The sequence below is a fragment of the Notechis scutatus genome, chromosome Z (assembly GCF_049901735.1).
Source record: "Notechis scutatus isolate UNSWTSFEM ecotype Mainland chromosome Z, rNotScu1.2, whole genome shotgun sequence".
NCBI lineage: Eukaryota > Metazoa > Chordata > Lepidosauria > Squamata > Elapidae > Notechis > Notechis scutatus.
In genome coordinates, this window is record NC_142025.1 from 140054412 (window position 1) to 140076732 (window position 22321).

Sequence of the window (22321 nt, forward strand, 5' to 3'; positions counted from 1 at the left end):
CAAGGAAAACAAAAAACAAAGACTAATTCCAGAGAGCCAAAAATCCAAATAGCTATTGCAAAAGAAAAAGTAAACTGATGAGGAGGGGCAGCACAGCTTAAAAACAATAAAAAGAGCACACTGCACCTTGTTTAATTATCCAAGGCTCTTGTTATAACTGTCTTCTCCAAAGACTTATCACCTTTTCTTTTCCTAAGCTTCCACACCAGACTCCAGCTGTTGATAAAAACCCAGAAGAGCACCTGTAATAATACTCTCCCGTGCTCTTCCCTCTATCTTATCAAACAGGCAATGTCCTTGAAACAAAGTCTCAGTTCTTTCTCAGCTTTGTCTGGTCAAAAGAAATATAGAATATTTCCAAGCCTCTAGTTGGCAGTGTTACAAAGTTTGTTTAGCTTTCACTTTCCCCCTCCTTTTCCAAGCAAAATATAATAAGAATTAATTTTAAAAAAAGAAAAAGATATTTAAAAAATAACTAAGGGGGTCTCTGGCTTAGAATATTATAAAATCAAAAGGGAGAGAAGAATATATAAAAAGAAGAAAAAAAACAGTCCAGTTTCAAAATATAAGATCATGTGTAGAAAATCCAGCAATGAGAAAAAAAAATATTACTTTGACATTCCTGTTTAAAATCGCCGCTTAATCACTTCTGTCAAAACTTTTACAGATTCTTTCTTTCCCTTAGGGTATCCTTTCAAGTCTTAAAATAAAGAAAAAGTTCTCACCAAACCAGCACACTCTCTCTTTCCGTTCTCTTTCGTTTCGGAGCTGTCCCAACTTCAGCAGCTTTAATGGCTGCCTCTTTGCCGCTGGCAAAAAGAGCTTCTCCTGGATCTACCAGGGACTTTGCAATATCCCTGGGATCAACAGGATGCACTCTTTACATTCACCATCTCTTCGGGATGGTTTAGATCCACTTGGACCGTCCAGGAGCAAAGATATCGGCTGTGATCTCAGATCTCCAAGTTCGCATGCCGTATTGTCTTGACGCCAGCTCCGCCCTCTCAAAAATATGTTGTAATGGTCTTTAACAGTATTGCATCCAGTGAATAGAGATTGCCAATCAAGGGATGAGAGATCATTGTCTATAAGATCATAATTGCCTTTTTTGAAGTTATAATTGGGGATTACGTCATTGTGATGATTTTTGTGTGGGCGTATATTGAGACAAAAGTCAATCATATTGTGGTCACTGTTGGAAAAGGGTTCTTTAGTTTGTATTCTGTAAATTAAATTCAAACTATTGCAGAAGATGAGATCGAGGCAGTTGTTTAGTCTAATATTGTTGGTTACTAGTTGTTCCAGTCCCAGATTTGTAACAGCATTGTAGAAGGTTGCACATGTGGGTTCAGTTGTACATTCGTTTAGGGTCCAGTCAATATGAGGTAGATTGAAGTCACCAAGAAAGATAAAAGCGTGTGGGCAGGATGTTGCCCATGTTAGTTAATTTAGCTTGTTTACATGTTCGATGTCATAATCAGGTGCTCTGTAACATAGTAAGGATCAAAATGTGATATTTAAGGATAGTTCACAGATGATGGTCTCAGGAAGAGCAAACTCCTGGGTAACTTGGATGTTTTTTAGATGTAAGGACTTTTTATAGAAGATAGCAAAACCACCTACTCTACGAATTTCATGATCTCATTGGTAAACATGAAAGTCTCTTACTGTGGTAATGGGGTCAGGGAGAGATGTGTTGAGCCATGTTTCACAGACAAATATGATGTTGAATTTAGCCATATTTAGTAAGAGGAGAAATTCAGATATTTTATTCACAAGGCTTCTTGCATTGAGCAGCTTGCCTTTAAGGCCAGCAGTAGTTGGAATTGAGGTAGTTAGGGGCATGCATGCCTAGTCTTGAGTGATGGTGGATTAGTTGAAGTAGGGTTGTGGTTGAAGGTTAAAGCTGAGTTGAAGGTTGTGTGACTTACTTTTGATACAGTCAGCACGGTAAGCATACCTATTTCCTGTATTCTTACTCGTGTTTATACTTATACCTATTATCTTGTAAGCAATTGACAAATCAAATAAATAAATAAATAAAGTACAAAAAAGCAGCAAGCTAACAAGAACAGCTTGACTGCAACCCTGTGCAGTTCACTGGGAATAAACTCTACTGAAAATACTGGTGCTCACTTCTGACTGGATGGATTTTTTTTTAACATCTTTATAAACATTTATTTATTTGATTTGTCAATTGCTTACAAGATAATAAGTATAAGTATAAACATGAGTAAGAATACAGGAAATAGGTATGAATAAATGGGGAAAATAGGACAGGGACGGTAGGCACGATGGTGCACTTATGCACGCCCCTTACAGACCTCTTAGGAATGGGGTGAGGTCAATAGTGGATAATTTGAGGTTAAAGGAGTGGGGGGGTGTTTAGAGGATGTAACAACAGAGTCAAGTAGTGCATTTCAGGCATTGACCACTCAGTTGCTGAAGTCGTACTTTCTGCAGTCGAGTTTGGAGCGGTTAACATTGAGTTTGTATCTATTGTGTGCTCTTGTATTGCTGCGGTTGAAGCTGAAGTAGTCATTGACGGGTAGGACATTGTAGCAGATAATTTTGAGTGCTACGCTTAAGTCTAACCGGAGACAGCTTTATTAATATAACAAGTTTTACCAACCAGTTGTAGATTTCTCCAACATGGAGCAAACTCAAACAGAAATAAGTTGCAAGTTCAGAGCAGGGCTCCAGTCTTCAGGAAGCAAGCAAGTTAGTTTCTCTTTTACTTTAGTTCAGCAGGCAAGCAGAGGAGAGAAGCCGTTTCATTTTCAATAACAGACTCAATAACAGACTTATGTTCCAGTAACTCAACATAACTGCAGAGTTGCAGAGCTTGGTATAGAGCCACACCTAGTCTATTTCTAGTTTCAGTTTCCAGACAGTCCTCATTGGCTGACTTAGTTGCTCTGCCTATTCATTGGCTGAGCTTGTGACCAAGCTCTATTCCAGTTCGTGAATAGACTCTGACAAATCACAGCTTAATCAAGGAACCCGCAAGAGCCCACCCACGAAGCAGAGCTAGCGTAGGAGAGGGCCAGGCTGAGCCCGAGGGAGGGGTCCAATGCATCGTCAGCCTTGAGTCCCGTCCCACCCACAAGGGATCTAAGTCCCGCCCTCCTTGACTTCCAGGGACTCTTCTCTGCCGCCAATTTGCTTTGACCCTTAGTAGGTCAGACTCTTGTGTTAGCATGCAATAACAACACTGTATTCATTTGGGGTCCCCGATTTCCTCAGCTGGACACCTAGATGGAAAAATTGCCCAAATGGAGAAACGCTACCTTAGAACAACCTGCATAAATTGGCTGTTATAGTCTGTTTCCCTATAATGGGTCACTCCAATCTAGCTTCAAGAGTTGGAAGAGGCCCTAGAGGCCTTCTATTTATTTTATTTATTTATTTATTTATTTATTTGATTTGCCAATTGTTTACAAGATAATAAGTATAACAACTCCTTAGTCAGCTAAAATACACTTTGGGATTTTAATGTGAAGAAGGGGACTATTTTATTCTCTGGAGATGTCAACTAAGTCCATAGTCCATGGAGAAAAAGGTATCCAACTCTTGTTTGATTAGTTTATTCACTATTTTCTCTTTTAATCTGATACACACATTAACATCCTTGTTATGGCTTAACTTGGAATGGGTAAATAATCCCTCCACGGGACTTGTGATGCATTATGTTCATGCCAAGAGCCCTGGAAAACATCTAGCTCTTGGCTTGTTCTGTGTTTCCCCTCTTCTCTCCAATTTTTCATTTCCTGCCTTGCTTTTCTACAACACATTCTTGCCTCCCCTTCCCCTCCCAATCCTGTGACTTCTCTTTGGGCTATAAATCCCTGTGACTTCTCTTTTGGGCTATAAAGGACATACACACTGTGTCTGTTCCTTGGCTTGGGGTATGTTAGTGGGCAGGCAGCAGTGTGGGTGGGAGGTGTATAGCTAAAGGCCTGCAAAGGAGACCAAAAGAAGCAGCTTCAAAAGAAAACAGAAAGTCCTACACAGAGAGCAACAGGAGTGACAGCTCAGGAATTACAGAACAACATGAAGGTAAGTCAGTGAAGAATCTGAAGGTTTGGAGCAACAGATATTTGTTGAGGGGAGGTGAATTAGGATGTGAACTAAGGTTTGATTTTTTTTTTCAGTTGGACTTTGGTATTGTCTCCTCACTCCCAATCAAATTAATTTTTGTAATGGTCTATTTCAATGTCAGATGTCAAGATGTTTGACTGAGAGATTCAGCCATAAAATATCACTGGGTAACTTTTGGCCAATTCCTTTCTCTGGGCCCATCCTACCACACCAAGTTATAGCTGTGAGGATTAAATGGAGGAAGATCATTCTTTGAGGTGCCTTATATTCCTGGCAGAATATAAAATTAACATATCAATAAAGATATCCTCCCAATACAATACAAATGTATGGTAGATGTGACAAAGATTTAGCTAAAAAATTATTGAAGAATTCTGTTTGGCCATTGTAGAGAAGTAAAATGCAAAATGAAACAGACTTTTTTTAAAATATATATGGCTGGCTTTCTTTCTCTTCTTAAATCCTGGCATTTGTTTTCCCTATCATGAAGTTGATTTTTTAAACAAAAGGATGTTTACTTTCTCTATCTGTAATGCTATTAAGAGATTGCTTTCCAAACAAAGACAGGTTGAACCATGGACTACTTTATTACTCTTATTTTTGTTCTGTAACAAAGGGGAGAAATGGTTTCAATTTCATATCCAAGATAGTGGAATTACAAGGGCTAATTGATCAGGGTAAACCTTATCAACCTCTGATTAGTACCTAATATTCTTATAGGTATCCATGTATTCATAACTATGTTTTTATTTATACCTATTATTTTGTAAGCAATTGACAAAAATAAACAAACAAACAAACAAACAAACAAACAAACAAATAAATAAATAAATAGATAGATAAATAGATAAATAGATAAATAAATAAATATGATTCTATGAAGTGAACCATTTCATACAAAATGCTTTGCAAAATTGATGGGGAGAGGGGGTGAGGAAAACTTCCCTGATTCCCTATATGTGAAAAGATATAAGGGAATATTAATTTTCACAGAGAAAAATGATTAATGAGAAATGGACAGAATGAGAAGATGCAGATTATTTTTTAAAAATGAAGGTGATCCAAGATGATTGTATGAACTACAGTATTGATCTTTCTTTCTCTCTCTCCCTCCCTCCCTCACCCCCTCTCTCTTTCTCTGTGTATGTGTGTGTGTGTGTGTGTGTGTGTGTGTGTGTGTGTGTGTATGTATGTATATATATGGTATTCAGCTTTGTTCGGGCATTTTCCCACATCATTATAGTTGTGCTTTTAAAGTTGTAGGAACGTTTCAGCAGAATCTTATCTGCCATCATCAGTCTTCTGTATTGTGTTCATTATCTATCTATCTATCTATCTATCTATCTATCTATCTATCTATCTATCTATCTATCTATCATGAAGGTACATGGACAGAGGCACACTAGAGATAATCATGGAACACATCTGACTCAATTAGACCTCTGTAATTCTACTATCTTAGATATGAAGTAAAACCATTTGTTATAATACAAAAATCGAACAGCTAAGCACTATATATATAATGTTGGTTCTCAGCCTTATCTAGAATACTGACTGTTGATTGCATGAAGAAAGCTTGCTGTCCCATATTCTGCATATTTTTATCAGGAATGGAGACTATCATCCCAGTTTCCATTCCAAACACCCACTTACGTTCAGGTAAAATACTGTCTATTGCAGAGAGCTTTTCTATATCCATGCCAGAATCAAACTCAAAATTACCCACTTGTTATGCTTCCTAGTCAACATGTGGCCCCCTAAACATGAAGTGTTTGGAGGCAAGGGTGGAGGACATGATGTGGAAACAGAAAGGACTTCTTCACACTATTCATATCCATTACTTTTTGCTTTCTTGCAAATATTACTGCAGGTATTCTAGGGATGAGCTATGATTTCAGCCTAGTTTCTTTAAAGGTTTGACTGCAATCTTCAATACATTAATGAGAGACATTAATAAAAGAGATATGTAGACTTCAATTGGCTGGAGAATTCTGAGAGTTGAATTCCATACATCTACAAGTTGCTAAGGTTGAGAAATACTGCTATACAGGTAGTCCTTGACTTACCACAGTTCACTTAATGACCAAAGTTACAATGACATTGAAAAATTGACTTATGACCATTTTTACACCTATGACTGTTGCAGCATCCCAGTGGTCACATGATTTATGTTCAGATTCTTGACACTGACTCACATTTATGACAGTTGCTGTGTTTGGAGGTTATGTGATCCCTTTTTGCAACCTTACGACAGCAATGTCAATGGGGAAACCAGATTCACTTAAGAACTGTTACTAATTACTAATTTAACAACTGCAGTGATTCCCTTAACAAACATGGCCAGAAAAGTCATAAAGTGGGGCAAAACTCACTTAACAAATTTCTCATTTAGCAACATAAATTTTGAGCTCAATTGTCATCATAAGTTGAGGAGTACCTGTCAGAGCTTCAAATAAAAGTATACATGCAGCTTAAGTATGTGCAATTTTTCATTTTAATCTCCACTTTCTTCCTCATTGGTTATTCATTCAGTAAGAATACAATGTATATTCTCAGAAAAGCAGATAGATACCTATTTTGATCTACAAGTAGGATGCAAATTCAGAAACTTTAAAATAAATCAGATAATAATAACAACAGCAGCAGACCAGATTATATAAATATTTTATTTAAAAAGTAAGTAACTGGGCCATGAACACATTAAACACATTGGCAAATCTAGTTAAAATTTTCCTGCAATGCATTTTTCCCCTCAATGTCAGGCCACAGGCCAAAAGAAAATTCTGAGGCCAAGAAAAGCATAAATACAGAATACAGAAAGTTTCTACCTAAACTTGTGTCTGCCATGTGGGTTGTTGAAAGATTATCAAAGTTAAAGATATACTGAATAATGGTAGATGAACTTTGAAGAGTTTTCCTTCTATTTCTCCCACTTTGAGAACTGACAAATATTAATTAACGTTGGACCAGAAGGAAAAATATCTATTTGCCAGTTTCTGAATCTTAATTTAATTTAGGGCTTTTCGTGATCTGAACATTACTTATCTTGAGTTAATATCTCTAAATCATGTTCTCCACCAGCATCCACATTTTTTGCTGCTTGCCTCACAATGACAAAAGCTGCATTCCAGCACCATGCTGTAAGATTTTTTTCCCTATGGAGTAGGCATACAAGATTGCAACACGCTTACAAAAGGGACAAGATTTGTATTGCAACAAGACAAGGCCACTTTGATCAACCAGATTGCTTTTGCTTCTTCTACAGGCACTGCTTTGACTAATAAATATGTAGGCAACTTTCAAGTTTCAACTACCAGGTTTATGTTCGGATATATTTCAATCTCTGACAAATATTTTTCTATTTTCAATCAGTGAATCAATTTCTCTCTCTTTTCCCCCCTACTGTATATTGCTATAAAACTTTGAGCACTAGATCTCGTATCATTATTAGCAAATAAGTTTGTTAGGCCTTCAACAAGCTTCTGAACCCAAGAAAATGTCCATTTACATTTTTCACTTCAGACAGCAAAGTCTGATTATCTTTTGCCATGGTAATATTTAATGTAAAAATGACCAAAATGAAGGTTCAACATGAATAAGCCCTGGCAAACTAAGCACACATGACAGATTTGCATTTTTATTTTTCTTGGTAGACAATGCCAAATGTCTTTCCAAACCAGAAAGAGTTGCTGGAAATTGGGAAGTATATACTCTGTATTATAATTAGGTTGGTCACACAGTTAGACAGATGTTTAGATTAGATTTAGCATTTTTGTCCACCCATAAAATCCTTCCCAAGAATCTGGGATATTCAGATTTAATAATAAAGGTATTGTCGCAAGATGTAAGCTTCTTCAAGTAAAGCCATCTTCTGAAATTGACTGATGGTGATAGTGTTCAAGTAATGTTCCAGGTGTTTTGACATTGCATCCAAGTTTACTATCTGTAATACCTTTGCTTTACTTTGCCACATTTATTCGACTTCTATTTGGAGGTCTTTATAATACAATGATAATTATATTATTATTAATAAGAAGAAGTCTTTTTTCTATGTACCATGGATGACAAGTCATGGTTTTTCTTTTTAGCTTTCTCAGGCCTCCTCATTTTTACCCATCTCTCTGTTCCTCCTTTTACTTCTTCATCTTCCAACATTGCAAGGACAGGCCATCAATTCAGGTAAGTGCTCTTGAGGCTGTTTTATGGAACATACCCATCCTTTACATCAGGGGTGTCAAATTCAATCTTGTTGCAGGCTGCATTGGGATTTTGTTTTCCCTGGGGGGGCAGGGGGCATGGCCTGGTCATTATGGCTGACTGGGTGGTTGTGGCCATTCCTGGGGCAACAGGGGCCAGTCCCTTGCCATCTCTGGGATGGCCCAGGGACCCTATTCTGCAGCCTATCATGGTCTGGATTCACCTGAAAGAAGGCAGTGACACCAGCTTTTGATAAAGCAATTTTAGCCATCTTTAGGTTGGACAAGAAAGAATTCTTATCTAAGACCATAAAATCTGCTTGTCAATATAGGCAATACAGAGCTTATCATGACTCGGGGGCATAAGTAGAATTCTCTAACCCCCCAAACAAGCCTCTCAGATGCCTCTTCCTACATTAACTTATTTTTGTGTCTTCAAATCAATCTATGTTAGTGACTGACTAGAAAGTTCCTTCATTTCCCTTGGCAAGATTTAAACAATGGTTTACCATTGTCTACTTCCTAAGGCTGAGAGAAAATGACTGACCCAATGTCACCCTACTGGCTTTGTCCCTAAGGCAGTCTAGAACTCATGATCTCCTGGATTTTAACCTGATGCTTTAACCATTATTCCAAACTGGGTCTTCATTCCAACTTGACTCATTAGTTGAAGACTTCAGGGTTTCATGTGTATCAGTTCTTGGGTTTTGCAAACACAAGCTTCTGTTAGGGAGAAAGGGCAGCAGCTCAGGGTGCCCTCTGGGAATGCAGTATTGCCAGCAAATTGTACCAGTACTTGGGTTATTGGATGGGATCTATGATAATTCACCATATTCAACTCGCCAAGGCCAACTCACCACAGTCAACTTGCCATGGCCAACTTGCTGTAATCAACTCACCATGGGACAACTCATTGCAGGACAAGTGTTACATTAATATCAAAGAAATTGTGGAATAGAATCATTATAAAGGATGCAAAAAGAGAGACAGAATAAAATGTGAATGACAAAATTAAAAATATTTTTTATTTATTTTAAAAAATTAAATTGAATTATTAAATTATCCTGTGGCAAGTTGTCCCATGGTGAGTTGTCCATGGTGAGTTGTCCAGCAAAGAGTTGAATATAATGAATTGGCCATGGCAAGTTGTTCCATTCCTTATTGGATGTGGGTTGAAAGAATCCTGTTGATTTCCTAGATAGCACCAACAATATAGGAACTTTTCTATCTCTTTCCTGCCATTTAGGGACTGATCTAGGAATGCATGTTAAGTTCATGTATTGTCTGTCATGGAACCCCCAGCCATTATACTGCCCACAGAAAATGCTTAGATTCCTTTATGGCTGTATATCAGGTCTACTACAGATGACAACCAAATTTGTTTTCTAAAGATTACAGGTTCGACTAAGAACTCTTGGAACTATGGCTATTTACACTGTCTCAAGTATATTAATGTAATTGGCACAACTCAGTATAAAGCTCCTTCCTCTATTATTAAATATATTGTTTGTGCTAAAAAGTAAAGAAACTCTCAAGTCAAGCTTATCTCTTGGTGATTCTGACTGTGAAGCTTTTTTTGGCAGCATAATGAAAGTTTGCTGTTGTTTCTTTTGTGGTTTCTTTTATTTCCTAATCTAGCTAACAGACATGGCATTCCATAATCCTCCTGATCCAAGTAGTAATCAGGGCTGACCCTACATGGCTTCTGAGATTAGCCAAGTCCATTTATTAAAACATTTCTAGACAGATAAACTTTTGTTGCCAGGGCTGCTCTTTGCATTCATTTTTAAAAAAAATCTGAGCCAGCGTTAGGTTGCCGAGCAGACTAAGCCATTTAACAATAAATGAAGAATATTAAAACAGTCCATGTTCAAGCAAGTACAAAAGACACAAACAAGCATTTGAATTATCTTTTCAGCTTCTGAACAGCTGTTTTCAATCAAATTGAACAGAAAGTCTCATGTTGGGATGTCATTTGTGGCTTGCAGCTTGCCCAGCCTGGCTTGTATTATAGCATCTTTTGCCTTTTTAATCTTTGGATCATTTCACAATAGTTAAAAACAGTGTTCTGGAATATCCAAAATAGCAAGAACACTTAGACTTATATCCCGATCCATAGTGCTTTACAGCCCTCTCTAAGCTGTTTACAAAGTCAGCACATTTTCCCCAACAATCTGGATCCTCATTTTATTGACCTTGGAAGGATGGAAGGCTGAGTCAACTTTGAGCCAGTGTGAATCGAATTGCTGACAGTCAGCAGAATTAGCCTGCAACAATGGATTCTAATTACTGCATCACCATGGCTATATTCAACAATTATGTTTCTTAAATGGGATGTCTCTTTATTTTTACAATGCGGTATAGAGAATCGTGTTTTTTTTTGTAAATTTTATTTGAGTTTTCACAAAAAGAAAAAAATACAAATAAAACATCTTTTTTGAAAATAGCGTAATCCCGGGTTACATTTCTTCGTACAGACACAAATTCAGGTTCATGCTCATTTTTATATTCTATTCCATATCTTATTACTATTTTACATTTTCTGCATAGCTTCTCCCCTCTTTTAATTTTCTCAATTTTATTTTAATTATCTCATCTCAATTCAAATCATTGTATTTATATTTTTTGTCTGTCCTGTTTCAATTATCTATTATCTTTTCTCATTAAACAAAATTTCTCCTGTAGTTACTGATTGGAGTATGACGCCTTTATATCTTTTTCCCTAAAGTTGTAACATTCAATATAATACATAACTTCCATTCGGATTCTGCTTGGTACATTCTTAAAATACACACTGTATTCTTAAAAAAAGAAAAAATTATAAATGTATATAATTAAAACAACATTCCATTCCAATTAAATTTTATCATTAATATTAATATTCATTAAAGTCTTAACATCTTTAACATTACTTTTCAATTAAATATCATACTTCTATGGGAACAATTATAAGCTTTCCATAGTTAATTCCCCCCCTTCACTTATATTTTATAAAACATTAACTAATTAAAATGTTCACATTCCTTCCTAATTCAATTTTCTCATTTATTTTATTTCACTTATTTTATTCACAAACATTTCACTAAATTACACTAACTATTTTATCCCTCATTTTAATCATACGTTGTTTCCAATTTTCTAAAGTTATTTCTATTACTAATATAACAATACAATCTTATGTACCTTTACAGAATCCCTTTTTCAGTTAGATTTTCAGCCATTATCTCTAAATAGGTCCTGTTTCTCTATATCTTGCTCTGGTCCTTTGTAACTTCTTTTCCTTTCCTTCTTCCCCCTCTTCTTCTCTCTCCCCTTTTTACCCCCTTGTCTCTCTACCTCTATTTCTCTCTTCTGTATTCCCTTTTCTGTTGCTTTCCAGTATTATACTTATTTTTGAATTATTTTTCTTTTCTTTGGTTGTTTTTAAGTCTTAAATTCTCCATTCTCTTTCCCCCCCTTTCCTTTTTCTTCCCCACATAAAATTGCTTGTTCATTAAAGATGGCTTCTTCTTTGTCCCAGTCTTCTTGTTTTGCAGTCTTTTCTTGTTGTTTCTCATAGTTCCAAATCTCCATTTCTAAGAATTGAAAAACGAAGCCAAAAGAACCCTTCCCTTCTTGTGCATCTTCTTTGTACTTTTTAAGTTCCATTTTCAATTCATCCAGAAGTGGTGCCATTGTATAAATTGTCAGTATAGGGAAGGAGAGAGAAGGGAAAAAAAGCCAAACCTTTCCCTTTTCACTTTCCTTGGCTGCTTCCAACTCTTCTTTGGGAGTGATGTTATTTTTTGTAAGTTTAAATTCCAGGGTACCTTAGTTGTTGCTTTTACAATTTAACCTGGTCAGCCAAAACTTTCACTTCTTATCTTCTTCTTGCACATTCTTTTCCGGTCAAGTTCTCCTTTGTGGTGGCCATTTCTGACCACCGCTGCAACTGCCTTCGGGAAAGGGAGTAATGGCCAGCTGAGGAGGAGAGATGCAGCTCTCCTCAACCCTGCTGGCAGTCTCCCCCAGGTATAGAGGATCTTGAAATACACAAGGTGTCAGGTCTGTTGTCCATCTAGTTAAGAAATGGCTATTTTGAGAGCAGTATTCCAGGTTTCCAAGGGGAGACTTTACTGATCATATGCTGCCTATTAATTGAAGAAATGTTGAAGTGTTGCAGCAGGACCTTTTTTCCATGAAATACAAATATTAATTGACTGAGCTGTGATTCTCCTATTCCCTTACTTCCATAGTTATCATTTGCACAGTTTACTTTATGTTACCATATAAATATCCTATCTTTACATCTGAAAGATTCCTAATCAATACTGCAGAACAATTTTAATTCACCAACTGAATTAGAAAAGAAACACACAAATCCATCTTGGATTATAAAAAGTTAATGGGAAAAAAATGAAAAATGCTAGCACCATGAAGAGATTTAAGCTATGTGTTTCATTTATCTGAAAGTATTTTAGAAGATCCTGCTTCTGACTGCTGACTGGGCACTAATTATGGAGTCAGAGAGAGGCCTGCTTGAAGAGCACACTGGAACATCTAGTCCTATGATAGAAAAGTCTTTCTTGCAGTTTAGTGACTTCATACCTCAAATGGTGAAGGGACCATAAACTTTGATCTGGTTGCTCAGATACATTAATCTAAAGAATGGAAAAATCCCATCCCTGGTATAATGGGTTCAACCTTCCACAAGGTTCCACAAGGTGGACCAGGTGGGAACAAGACTATTCTACTTTAGTGTAAAGCTACATTAACAGAAATCTGAAAGTACAATTCTCTTCCCATCTCCATTACAGCCTGATAACTTAGGAAGGATCCCTTCTCAGCCTCTTGCTCGTCCTATTATAGAGCTGTCTCTTATCTGACCATTCACTAAGCAGAATATTTTTTGCTTGGCCTCCTAAGATAATTATCACGTACTATTGACAATGGAGAGCATCAGCTTTGAGCTATGGTCTCATCATTTCTTAGCATAGAAATTGCATCCTTATTATCCAAACTCACATCAGTAATCTGTTGGGATAATAAATTAGAGTATTTTATCATATATATATATCTGCTGAAACGTTGCTACAACTTTAAAAGAACTACAATGACGTGGGAAAATACCCGAACCAAGCCGAACACCATACATGTAAGTACCCGCGAAAACTTAAGAAAACAAAATATATATATATATATATATATATATATATATATATATATATATATATATATATATATATATATATATATATATATATTTGGTTATTCGGGTTTTCTCCGCGTAAAATTGGAAGTATCTAGGCGAAGTTTCGATGAAGTTTCTCCGAGAAGCACAAAGCTGAAGACACAAGCCTGAAGATGATGAATGAGACTTCATCGAAACGTTGCCTAGATACTTCCAATTTTATGCGGGAGAAAACCCGAATAACCAAAGATCCACATACAAATACCCGCGAAAACCTCAGAAAACAAATACACACACACACACACACACACACACACACACACACACACACACACATATATATATATATATATATATATATATATATATATATATATATATATATATATATATATATATATATATTTGTTTTCTTAAGTTTTCGTGGGTATTTATATGTATGGTATTCAGCTTTGTTCAGGTATTTTCCCACGTCATTATAGTTGTGCTTTAAAAGTTGTAGCAACGTTTCGGCAGAATCTCATCTGCCATCATCAGGCTTCTGTATTGTGTTTGTCTGTGAGTCAGGCTTTCACAGCCGTTTCTGTTTTAAATTTGGTGCTAGCCTGACTCACAGGTTACAACACAGGATGCTGATAGACACACAGCCAATACCTCAGCCACACATGTTCCAAAGCCAGCAAATCTGCAAACATCAACTTCATCAACCAATCAAGAAATGACAACACAGCCAACCTCCCCACCAGTATATATAGGGAGATAGCAGCTCCGATCATGCTTTGCTCGCACAAGCACGAAGCTGAAAGCACAAGCCTGAAGATGGCGAGTGGGACCTCTTCGAAATGTTGCCAAGATACTCTCAATCTTACACGGGAAAAGACCCGAACACGCCAAGATCTGCAGATAGATAGATAGATAGATAGATAGATAGATAGATAGATAGATAGATAGATAGATAGATAGATAGATGGATAGATAGATAGATAGAGATATAGAGATATAGAGATATAGATATATATATAGATATATAGATATATATTGAAGAATAATAGAATTGAATGAAGCCAACAACATATAGTGTTTTGGCATTTTATCGCACTCCTTCCTTTGTTACAAAATATTATAGACTGATCAGCCTGCTCTTTTAGGTTATTGCCGTCCATTATTTTCTTCTCTCCTTAGAACCATTTATTAGTAATGTTATCTGTTAAGAGAATAAAATTACTATATGTTTATGAGGCTCAAGTAATGTCAGATGATCCTGCTATAATAGGTAGAATATTTAACAGAACATAGAATAATGGGATTGAAAATGATCTTGGAAGTCTTCTAATCCAACCCCCTGCTTAAGCAGGAGATCTTGTATCATTCTGGACAAATGACTGTCCAGTCTCTTCTGAAAACCTTCAATTGATGGAGCACACACAACTTCCAGAGGTAAGCTATTCCATCAATTATTTGTTTCACTGTCAGAAATTTCTTCTTAGTTTTAGACTGGATATCTCTTTAATGATTTTCTATCTGTTAGCTGATATTTCCCCCCCCCCCTCCATACATATTGTTTAAACTGTAGTAAAAGGCTGAACAAATAGCATCCCATGTATAGAAGAATTTCTAGAAAAGTCTTAGTTGATGGCAGTTAGTTAATATAAAGATCATTGCTTGCTATCTCTGCACAGTATCAAGAGTGGCTTTTAACAGAGATAATAACTACAACAATTCCTTAATAGGACTCTTGGCTAGAAGGTGCTTGCTTAAATGAATGTTGAGGGCTTTTCATGCTTGGTGTTAGTTACATGCGCACAATCCCCACAATCTATAAACACCTATTTCAATGAGGAATAAAGAGAAATAGGTATACATCTGAAATTTATCCAGAAAGAAAAAATGTTTTCCCTTGTGCAGGTGCCTGGAAAAATGAGGTGACATTGAAGACACCATTCAGTGTCTTCAGTGACCTAATCACTGTATGATTAGCATGAGAAATTCGGACTAATGCTTTGGGATGTGTATTTAGGTAGGCTTCGGGCATATTTTATAATTTTTGTTTGGAAAGATCTGCAAAATCTGGATGCATACAATTCAGAAACTTTATAGGTTCTAGCTATCTAAAAGTAATCAATAACCTCCTCTCAATAAATCTCAAGAAGATCACATACAAATTCATTCAGATAATTTCAGTGACCTAATCACTGTATGATTAGCATGAGAAATTCGGACTAATGCTTTGGGATGTGTATTTAGGTAGGCTTGGGGCATATTTTATAATCTTTGTTTGGAAAGATCTGCAAAATCTGGATGCATACAATTCAGAAACTTTATAGGTTCTAGCTATCTAAAAGTAACCTCCTCTGAATAAATCTCAAGAAGATCACATACAAATTCATTCAGATAATTTCTGAATGACCGAACAATCTAATTTTATATTTTTGGGATAGCAAACCTGCATTGCACATTAAAAGTTAGCATTTCCAAAATTTTACAGTTGCCCTCAAATCTCCAAAATGAATATACATGTACTGTACGTGATAGTAAAGTGAATAAAAATGCAAAAAAAAAAAAAAAAATAGTAACAAAAATTATTTATAAAAACTATTTACATTGGGTGAAAGTCAAAAATGTGTCTAAATTTGGACAAATATGTACTGAAATATATATAAATTTTAATTCAGAGTTTGAAGGAAAAAAATCAAAATTTTGATTAACAAAATGTAGTATTTTTATGTATTTCTTAATTTTTTAAGCTATTCTCAGAAATGTCACATTTCCCCAAATAGAAGGTGATCTTGAACAAAAGAATTATGATATTTGTAAAATAATAACAGCAATAGATTTATAATTATAGTCTTGGACTACTAACTCTCTGCTTTAAAGCAAAATGGTCAATTTGAAGCCAAAGTAATGTCATATGCTTGATGCGTTATTTACATTTAAAGTAATGTGTTTTTTCTCCCAATGGGACAGCTCAACAATCTCAACCCTGTGGAGAAGATTCCTTTCCACTTGACTGTGAGGACATATACGATCAAGGTTCAGAGACAGATGGCGTGTATCTCATCTTTCCAGCAGGACCAAGCGTCCCTGTCCCCGTGTACTGTGACATGACCACTGATGATGGAAAGTGGACGGTAATGAAGTCCCTGGGATGGAAACAAAATGGGAAAGTGTATCCTATGGAAGCAAGGACTGTATCCAAGGACTGTAGTGGCTGTTCAGTGCTAGTTTGGTGGAAGTTCTCATAACCTTGATTTCTTTGATCTTGGCCTTTTCTCCAGTTGTAGTTTCAGTATCATTTATGGTGCTGATATTGCTCTATATAAAGCTTTAAGAAATTGGTAGTATTTATATTGCAAGCATTTTTCCCCTGGGAGTTCAAGACAAATATGGAAGGATGTGTCATTTTATCACTACAGACCCCTCTCAGATAAATTGGACTAGAACAGAAGAATTGGCAAAAAAAAAAAATAACTCATTGACCTCTAATGTCAAATGGGGCTATGATTTTGGATATTTCAAATTCAGGTCCTACTCTTTTTCATGGGGCCAAGGTATCTGTTTCTCATGTGTGTCTTTTCACTCCCTAATTTGAACATCAGAACATTTTGTATGGTGTCTTCCTGTTTATGGATGCAGGCCACAAAAATAACAAAAGAACACCATCCTTCTATAGATATAACCAATTTAGTGCTTTGCCTTGTCTTGTTAACTAGTGTAGAAGTGATATAATGTTCAGCACAGAAAAGACCAGAGTATAAAGACCAGAAGTCAAACAAGCAAATATGCATTTGAAATAGGAGGGTGATGAATTTTGTGTGTGTGCTTAAACCAAGGCTGTTAAGAGTAAGGATTAGCATAGTGTATGAATCATTTTGGATTATCCAATTAACCATGTTTTAGCATAATGTATAATCTCCTTGATTATTTCCTTTCCATGGTGTTGACAGGAATGAAGCTTCAGAGTAACTGTTGACAAATTGATGTTAATTTAACAATTGTCTTTTCTCAAAACTCTTATATTTTGCAGGTTTTCCAGAAACGCTTCAATGGATCAATCAGTTTCTTTCGGGGATGGAATGACTACAAGTTTGGCTTTGGCAAAGCAGATGGTGAATATTGGCTGGGTAAGTATGAATGGATACAAGAACACTTCTTCTTCTCCTATTCCTTCTTTTCTTTTTCCTTTTTCTTCTCCTCTCTGAAGAGCCCCTACCAAAAGCCCTTGATTTTTCCCACCGTTTCCCTCACTGGCTTCTACCCAGTCTCATAATTTTATGCATCTCTTGATCCAGACATCTCCTTTTGCCAGAAACTTTTGGAATGTAAAATGTTTGGGTTTCTCCCCTAAGCAGATGAAACCTGGGCCAGAAAACTACATCATGAAATGCAATTGCTCTGTTTATTATGAATCTAGGCCAGCAAGCTCAGCCAAGAATTCTCTTGCTTTTCTGCCTGGCCAGCACTTTTGGGGATCATCCCCAAAGGGTAGGAAAATAAATGAGGTGCTTTGGACTTCTTCCCAAGGCATCAGAACTATGTGCTCACAAATGATTTTCTAATTCCCACCTGGTCTAGGACTGCAAAATATCTACCTTCTCACCTTGAAACAAAAATATGAGCTACGTGTGGAGCTGGAGGACTTTGAGAATAATACCGCATTTGCCAAATATGCTGACTTCTCCCTTTCCCCAAATGCAATCAGTGCAGAAGAGGATGGCTACACTCTCCATGTATCTGGCTTTACTGATGGAGGGGCGGGTAAGAGATCCCAGGTTTCCAATTCCATTTGAGTACCAAATGGAGTAAGACTGAGTCACAAAATGAGGGTAGGAAACCCTATTTACAATATGATAGTTGTGCCACATTTTCAGCTATCTTTTTTAAAAGATGGAAAGCATGGTCTTGTTTCAAACTTGGCAATTTGACATTTGGGTAGGATAAATTTGGATCTGTGTATTATCATGAATACTAGGATGATATTTGTCCCAAGCCTAGTATATAGATCAGTCCCCAGTTTGCTGTCCCCAGTTTGCTGTCTTTCTGATATATTGGGTCTATAATTTCCCAAAACTCTTCTGGGCCAGGGGTATCCAAATATTAACATAAACCCACATGTGAGTTAACAAGATGTTTACACCAGAAATTTTCTTCCCTAAGACAGATGTTTTCTTCTGTATCTTGGTATATGGGATCAGAATATATTATGGAGAAATTAGAAGTCATTTAAAAGATTTTTACAGTATGTTCTGTCCAATCTTGAAACATAAGTTATGAGATGTGCATGAAATCATTCCAGTGCCAGCTATCTCTGACCAGTATATTTAGGCTCCTATGAATCTACTCTCAAATATACATCAAGGACATTACTCCTTATTCTTACCACCTTCATGAAGTCTCATTTTTACCATTATTTCACTTGATGTTCCCACCAGGTGATTCACTGTCCTATCACAGTGGCCAGAAGTTCTCCACATTTGACCGTGACCAAGATCTCTATGTGCAGAATTGTGCAGCTCTGTCATCAGGTGCCTGGTGGTTCAAGAGCTGCCATTTTTCCAACCTCAATGGCTTCTACCTTGGTGGACCACATCTGTCTTATGCCAATGGCATTAACTGGTTCCAGTGGAAAGGCTTTTACTATTCCCTCAAGAGAAGTGAGATGAAAATACGCCGTGTTTGAGATCCAAGGCAGCTGATGGTTTTCCCCAATCTTCTACTCTAGAGGCCACTTGAATCTTATAGACTGAATTCCCAATTATTAATGTATTTCATTACTTTGACTCTGTTTTCCTACCTTTAGCATGCAGCCTACACCAAATTATTCCTCAGAGAACACAATTCTCAATAAAGATACCCATTTCTCAGGCTCTGCATTACTGAGATCCAACACGACTAGATAATTGCCAGTGCCACATCTTACTATCCTACTAATCACCACACTTATGATAGCCACCAACATCTCTTCTCTTCCAGGAAACCTAAGTTTGTTTCACCAACATCAATATCATTGATCATGGGTCCTACCTGCCACTTCAATGTCCCAAATCAAAAATTGCACTGGGAACATACCAGAAATAAACCCTACCTCTTCTAGCTGACTGTTCCTCTTCAGAAGCCCAACAGGAAAAAAATGGAGGAGGCTATAGAAGTTATGGTAGTGTTTCAGACTAAATCATTGCTTCAGATTAATAAAAATGAGATAAAGTGTGTTGGTAGAACTGGGAGAATGGCTCATCTAAGCCAAGTTCCTGCTTTACCCATTTCCCAGTTCTAGATAACCCCCCAAAAAAAAAAAGAATTTGTAATATTCAAAACTACAAGGGACCAGATGATTTAAGACAAAACTCAGAAAACATTGAAGAATGATCAGAGAAGTCCCATCTAGTTGGAAGTTTCTGGCAGAAGGGAACAAGTATTGTAAGGTTCAGGGAAAAGGTTCCCAAACATGATAGCAATTATCCTGCTTTAAAAATAAATAAATGAAAGTTTATTCTCCAAATATGGAAACTTGAGAGATCATTAGAACTGTTAATAGTATAAAGGATTTTAAGGCCACCCTTTCTGGGCCAAACCCCACCCTCAATACATCTACCCAATCATTAAACTGTTTCTACAGCATTGTCTGGACAGTGACATAGTCCAAGTTCTAAAGTAAAAATCTGAAGATGAAAATCCTCCTTCTAGCCTGCTCTTGTATATTGCCAAAAAACTTGTTTTGACTACAGCCTGTTCAACATCTGGATTCTGTTCTAAGCAATTAAGTTTATAGGACACCTGAGGCCACAGTACTGAAATGGGCAGAGATCCCAGAAAACCTGATGTTCTTTTGCATGTTCCAAAGAAATCAGTTGGATCTTGCAAAAGCATGTTGTGGGAGAGAGTGATAAATTGATGGTTAGACCTACAACAGTGAAAGTTTGGATCTGTCATCTGTGAAAAGGGATGTAGAAAATCCAAGCCAAAAGGTTAAATTAATTAATTTCTGGAAAGATTATACAAGAGGTAAGAACAAATCATTAGCAACCATGCAAATTAAGATAAGTGAATGAGTGTAGCTGTCATATCTTAAATTACATTATAAGTAACTCTTTTATTCTTTATGGAAAAGACATGAAACATGAAATCAGAAAGATTCTAAAAGTGGAATCCCAGAGTGGATTTCACATACAATGGATGTGAGCAAGTAGTTCCATGGCTATGTTGATTCTACAAGTCAGCCAAGGTTGGCATTCTCCATAACACCCTCCATTTTGCTTATTACCTTAGGATAGATGTTACAACAAAGATACATGTAATGAAAAAGGGGTAATTCATCAAGAGTCTATCAAATAAAGGAGGGAGAGATACAGTGAAAGCATGTTTTTCTTTACCACTAGAAAACATGCTGCCCTAGTTTTTATTATTACCAGCAAATCAAAATTTTGATGCTGACAAGTATGTTATTTTGTTGTTATTCCTTAATAGTGCTATAATAAAGGATTGATTTTTTTCATAGTTTTTTAGGATAGAGAAATTCATGTGTAACCTATCCTTTGGGATATACGTGGCCAAAAAAGAGAGCTAAAGCAGAAGAAGTTATAGAATTCAGATTTTTCCAACCCTTAAGATGTATACCATCTGAGAAAAAGACTTTAATCCAGGGGTCTTCAAACTTGGCAAGTTTAAGACTTGTGGACTTAAACTCCCAGAATTCCTGAGCTAAACATGGTTGGAGGAGCTATTCTGGGAGTTGAAGTCCACAAGTCTTAAAACTGTCAATCTCTCGGATCTTTTTTTTCCTCAACTTTGCAATATTTATTCTCAGCCTTCTGAGCCTCAGAGTTTCCTAATGCTGTTCCTCACAGTAGCTTCCATTCTTTCTCCAACAGTGCAAAGGTGCTTGCACCTCCCACAGTCTCAGTGGTAAATTACCAGTGCTTAGTAAAATGGTTTTAAAGCAAATGGTTTGGTAATGATGGATGTCTTTTTCAGAAAACTTTCAGCCTTATCTTGCAGTTGGGATTCCAATAATGAGGTGAAACTGGTAAGAATTGGCTAACCACTTTGAAGTGATTCATTGCATTCTTGGACTAGCTCCAGCTGCTTCTTCAGAAGGAACTGAGTCATAGGGTTGGATGTTGGGTTTGCAAACAACAGGTGGAAGAGGAAAGAAGTGGAAGCAGTATAGAAGTGGATAAGGAAGGTGAAAGGAAGCGTTAATCAAGTTACAAGTCAACAAATTAAGTCCTCCCCCTTCCTCCTCTTCTTGTCTTTCTTGTATGGCCAGGTTCCTTCCAACCCCCATTTCAAGTTCACAATTACCATCTGAGGTCAGTTGTAGTTTAAAAAAAAATCCAAACTCAGTTTGGTGAACTAAATTTTGGAGCTAACTGAAAATGTTAATCCAAGTACATCTGGTGTAAAATTTCAGCTTCTAAACTTCACAAAACCTCAACGAATATTATTTCTGAAATATCAATTTTTTTCACAGTTTTACAATCCTGTCTCAGACAATATCAATCCAAAGTAATCTTTTTTCACCAGCCATATCCCACAAAACATATTTGTTATTATTCTTAGTTGAACATTCTGGTCAATATAAATTCTACTTTAGCCATGTGGTTGTCTAGCCATATTCTTCTAAGCAGTCTTTATTACACCTATATCATATTCTGATCCTAATCTATTATACTCTGCCCAAATTTCAAACCATTTCCCTTTCCTGACAAGCCCATCCTTCAATTTTGCCCTCAGATCTAATTAGTAAAATGCAATGCAACTTTAGCTCTTAGAGCTTTATTGATCTCTCCATTTAAACTTACAGTAATCAAACTATAAAAATTAGTTCCACCTCTACTGCATTCTAAAATCAGACTCT

The 22321-nt window shown here is 36.6% G+C and overlaps 1 protein-coding gene across 1 annotated transcript; it reads left to right on the plus strand.

The window, feature by feature from the left end:
* Nucleotides 1-3746: 3746 nt before the first annotated feature.
* Nucleotides 3747-19329, plus strand: MFAP4 (microfibril associated protein 4). Its single transcript, XM_026688953.2, has 6 exons — nt 3747-4059; nt 8190-8280; nt 16432-16595; nt 17492-17588; nt 18040-18222; nt 18897-19329. The coding sequence occupies exons 1-6, from the start codon at nt 4054-4056 to the stop codon at nt 19142-19144; spliced, it is 789 nt and encodes a 262-aa protein (XP_026544738.1). The 5' UTR covers nt 3747-4053; the 3' UTR covers nt 19145-19329.
* Nucleotides 19330-22321: the final 2992 nt, after the last annotated feature.

Bases quoted from the DNA above. Each gene is read 5' to 3' on its own strand.
- MFAP4 (XM_026688953.2), top strand. The intron at 8,281-16,431 runs GTAAGTGCTCTT...CCAATGGGACAG, and splicing joins AGGACAGGCCATCAATTCAG to CTCAACAATCTCAACCCTGT. The intron at 17,589-18,039 runs GTAAGTATGAAT...CACCTGGTCTAG, and splicing joins AGATGGTGAATATTGGCTGG to GACTGCAAAATATCTACCTT.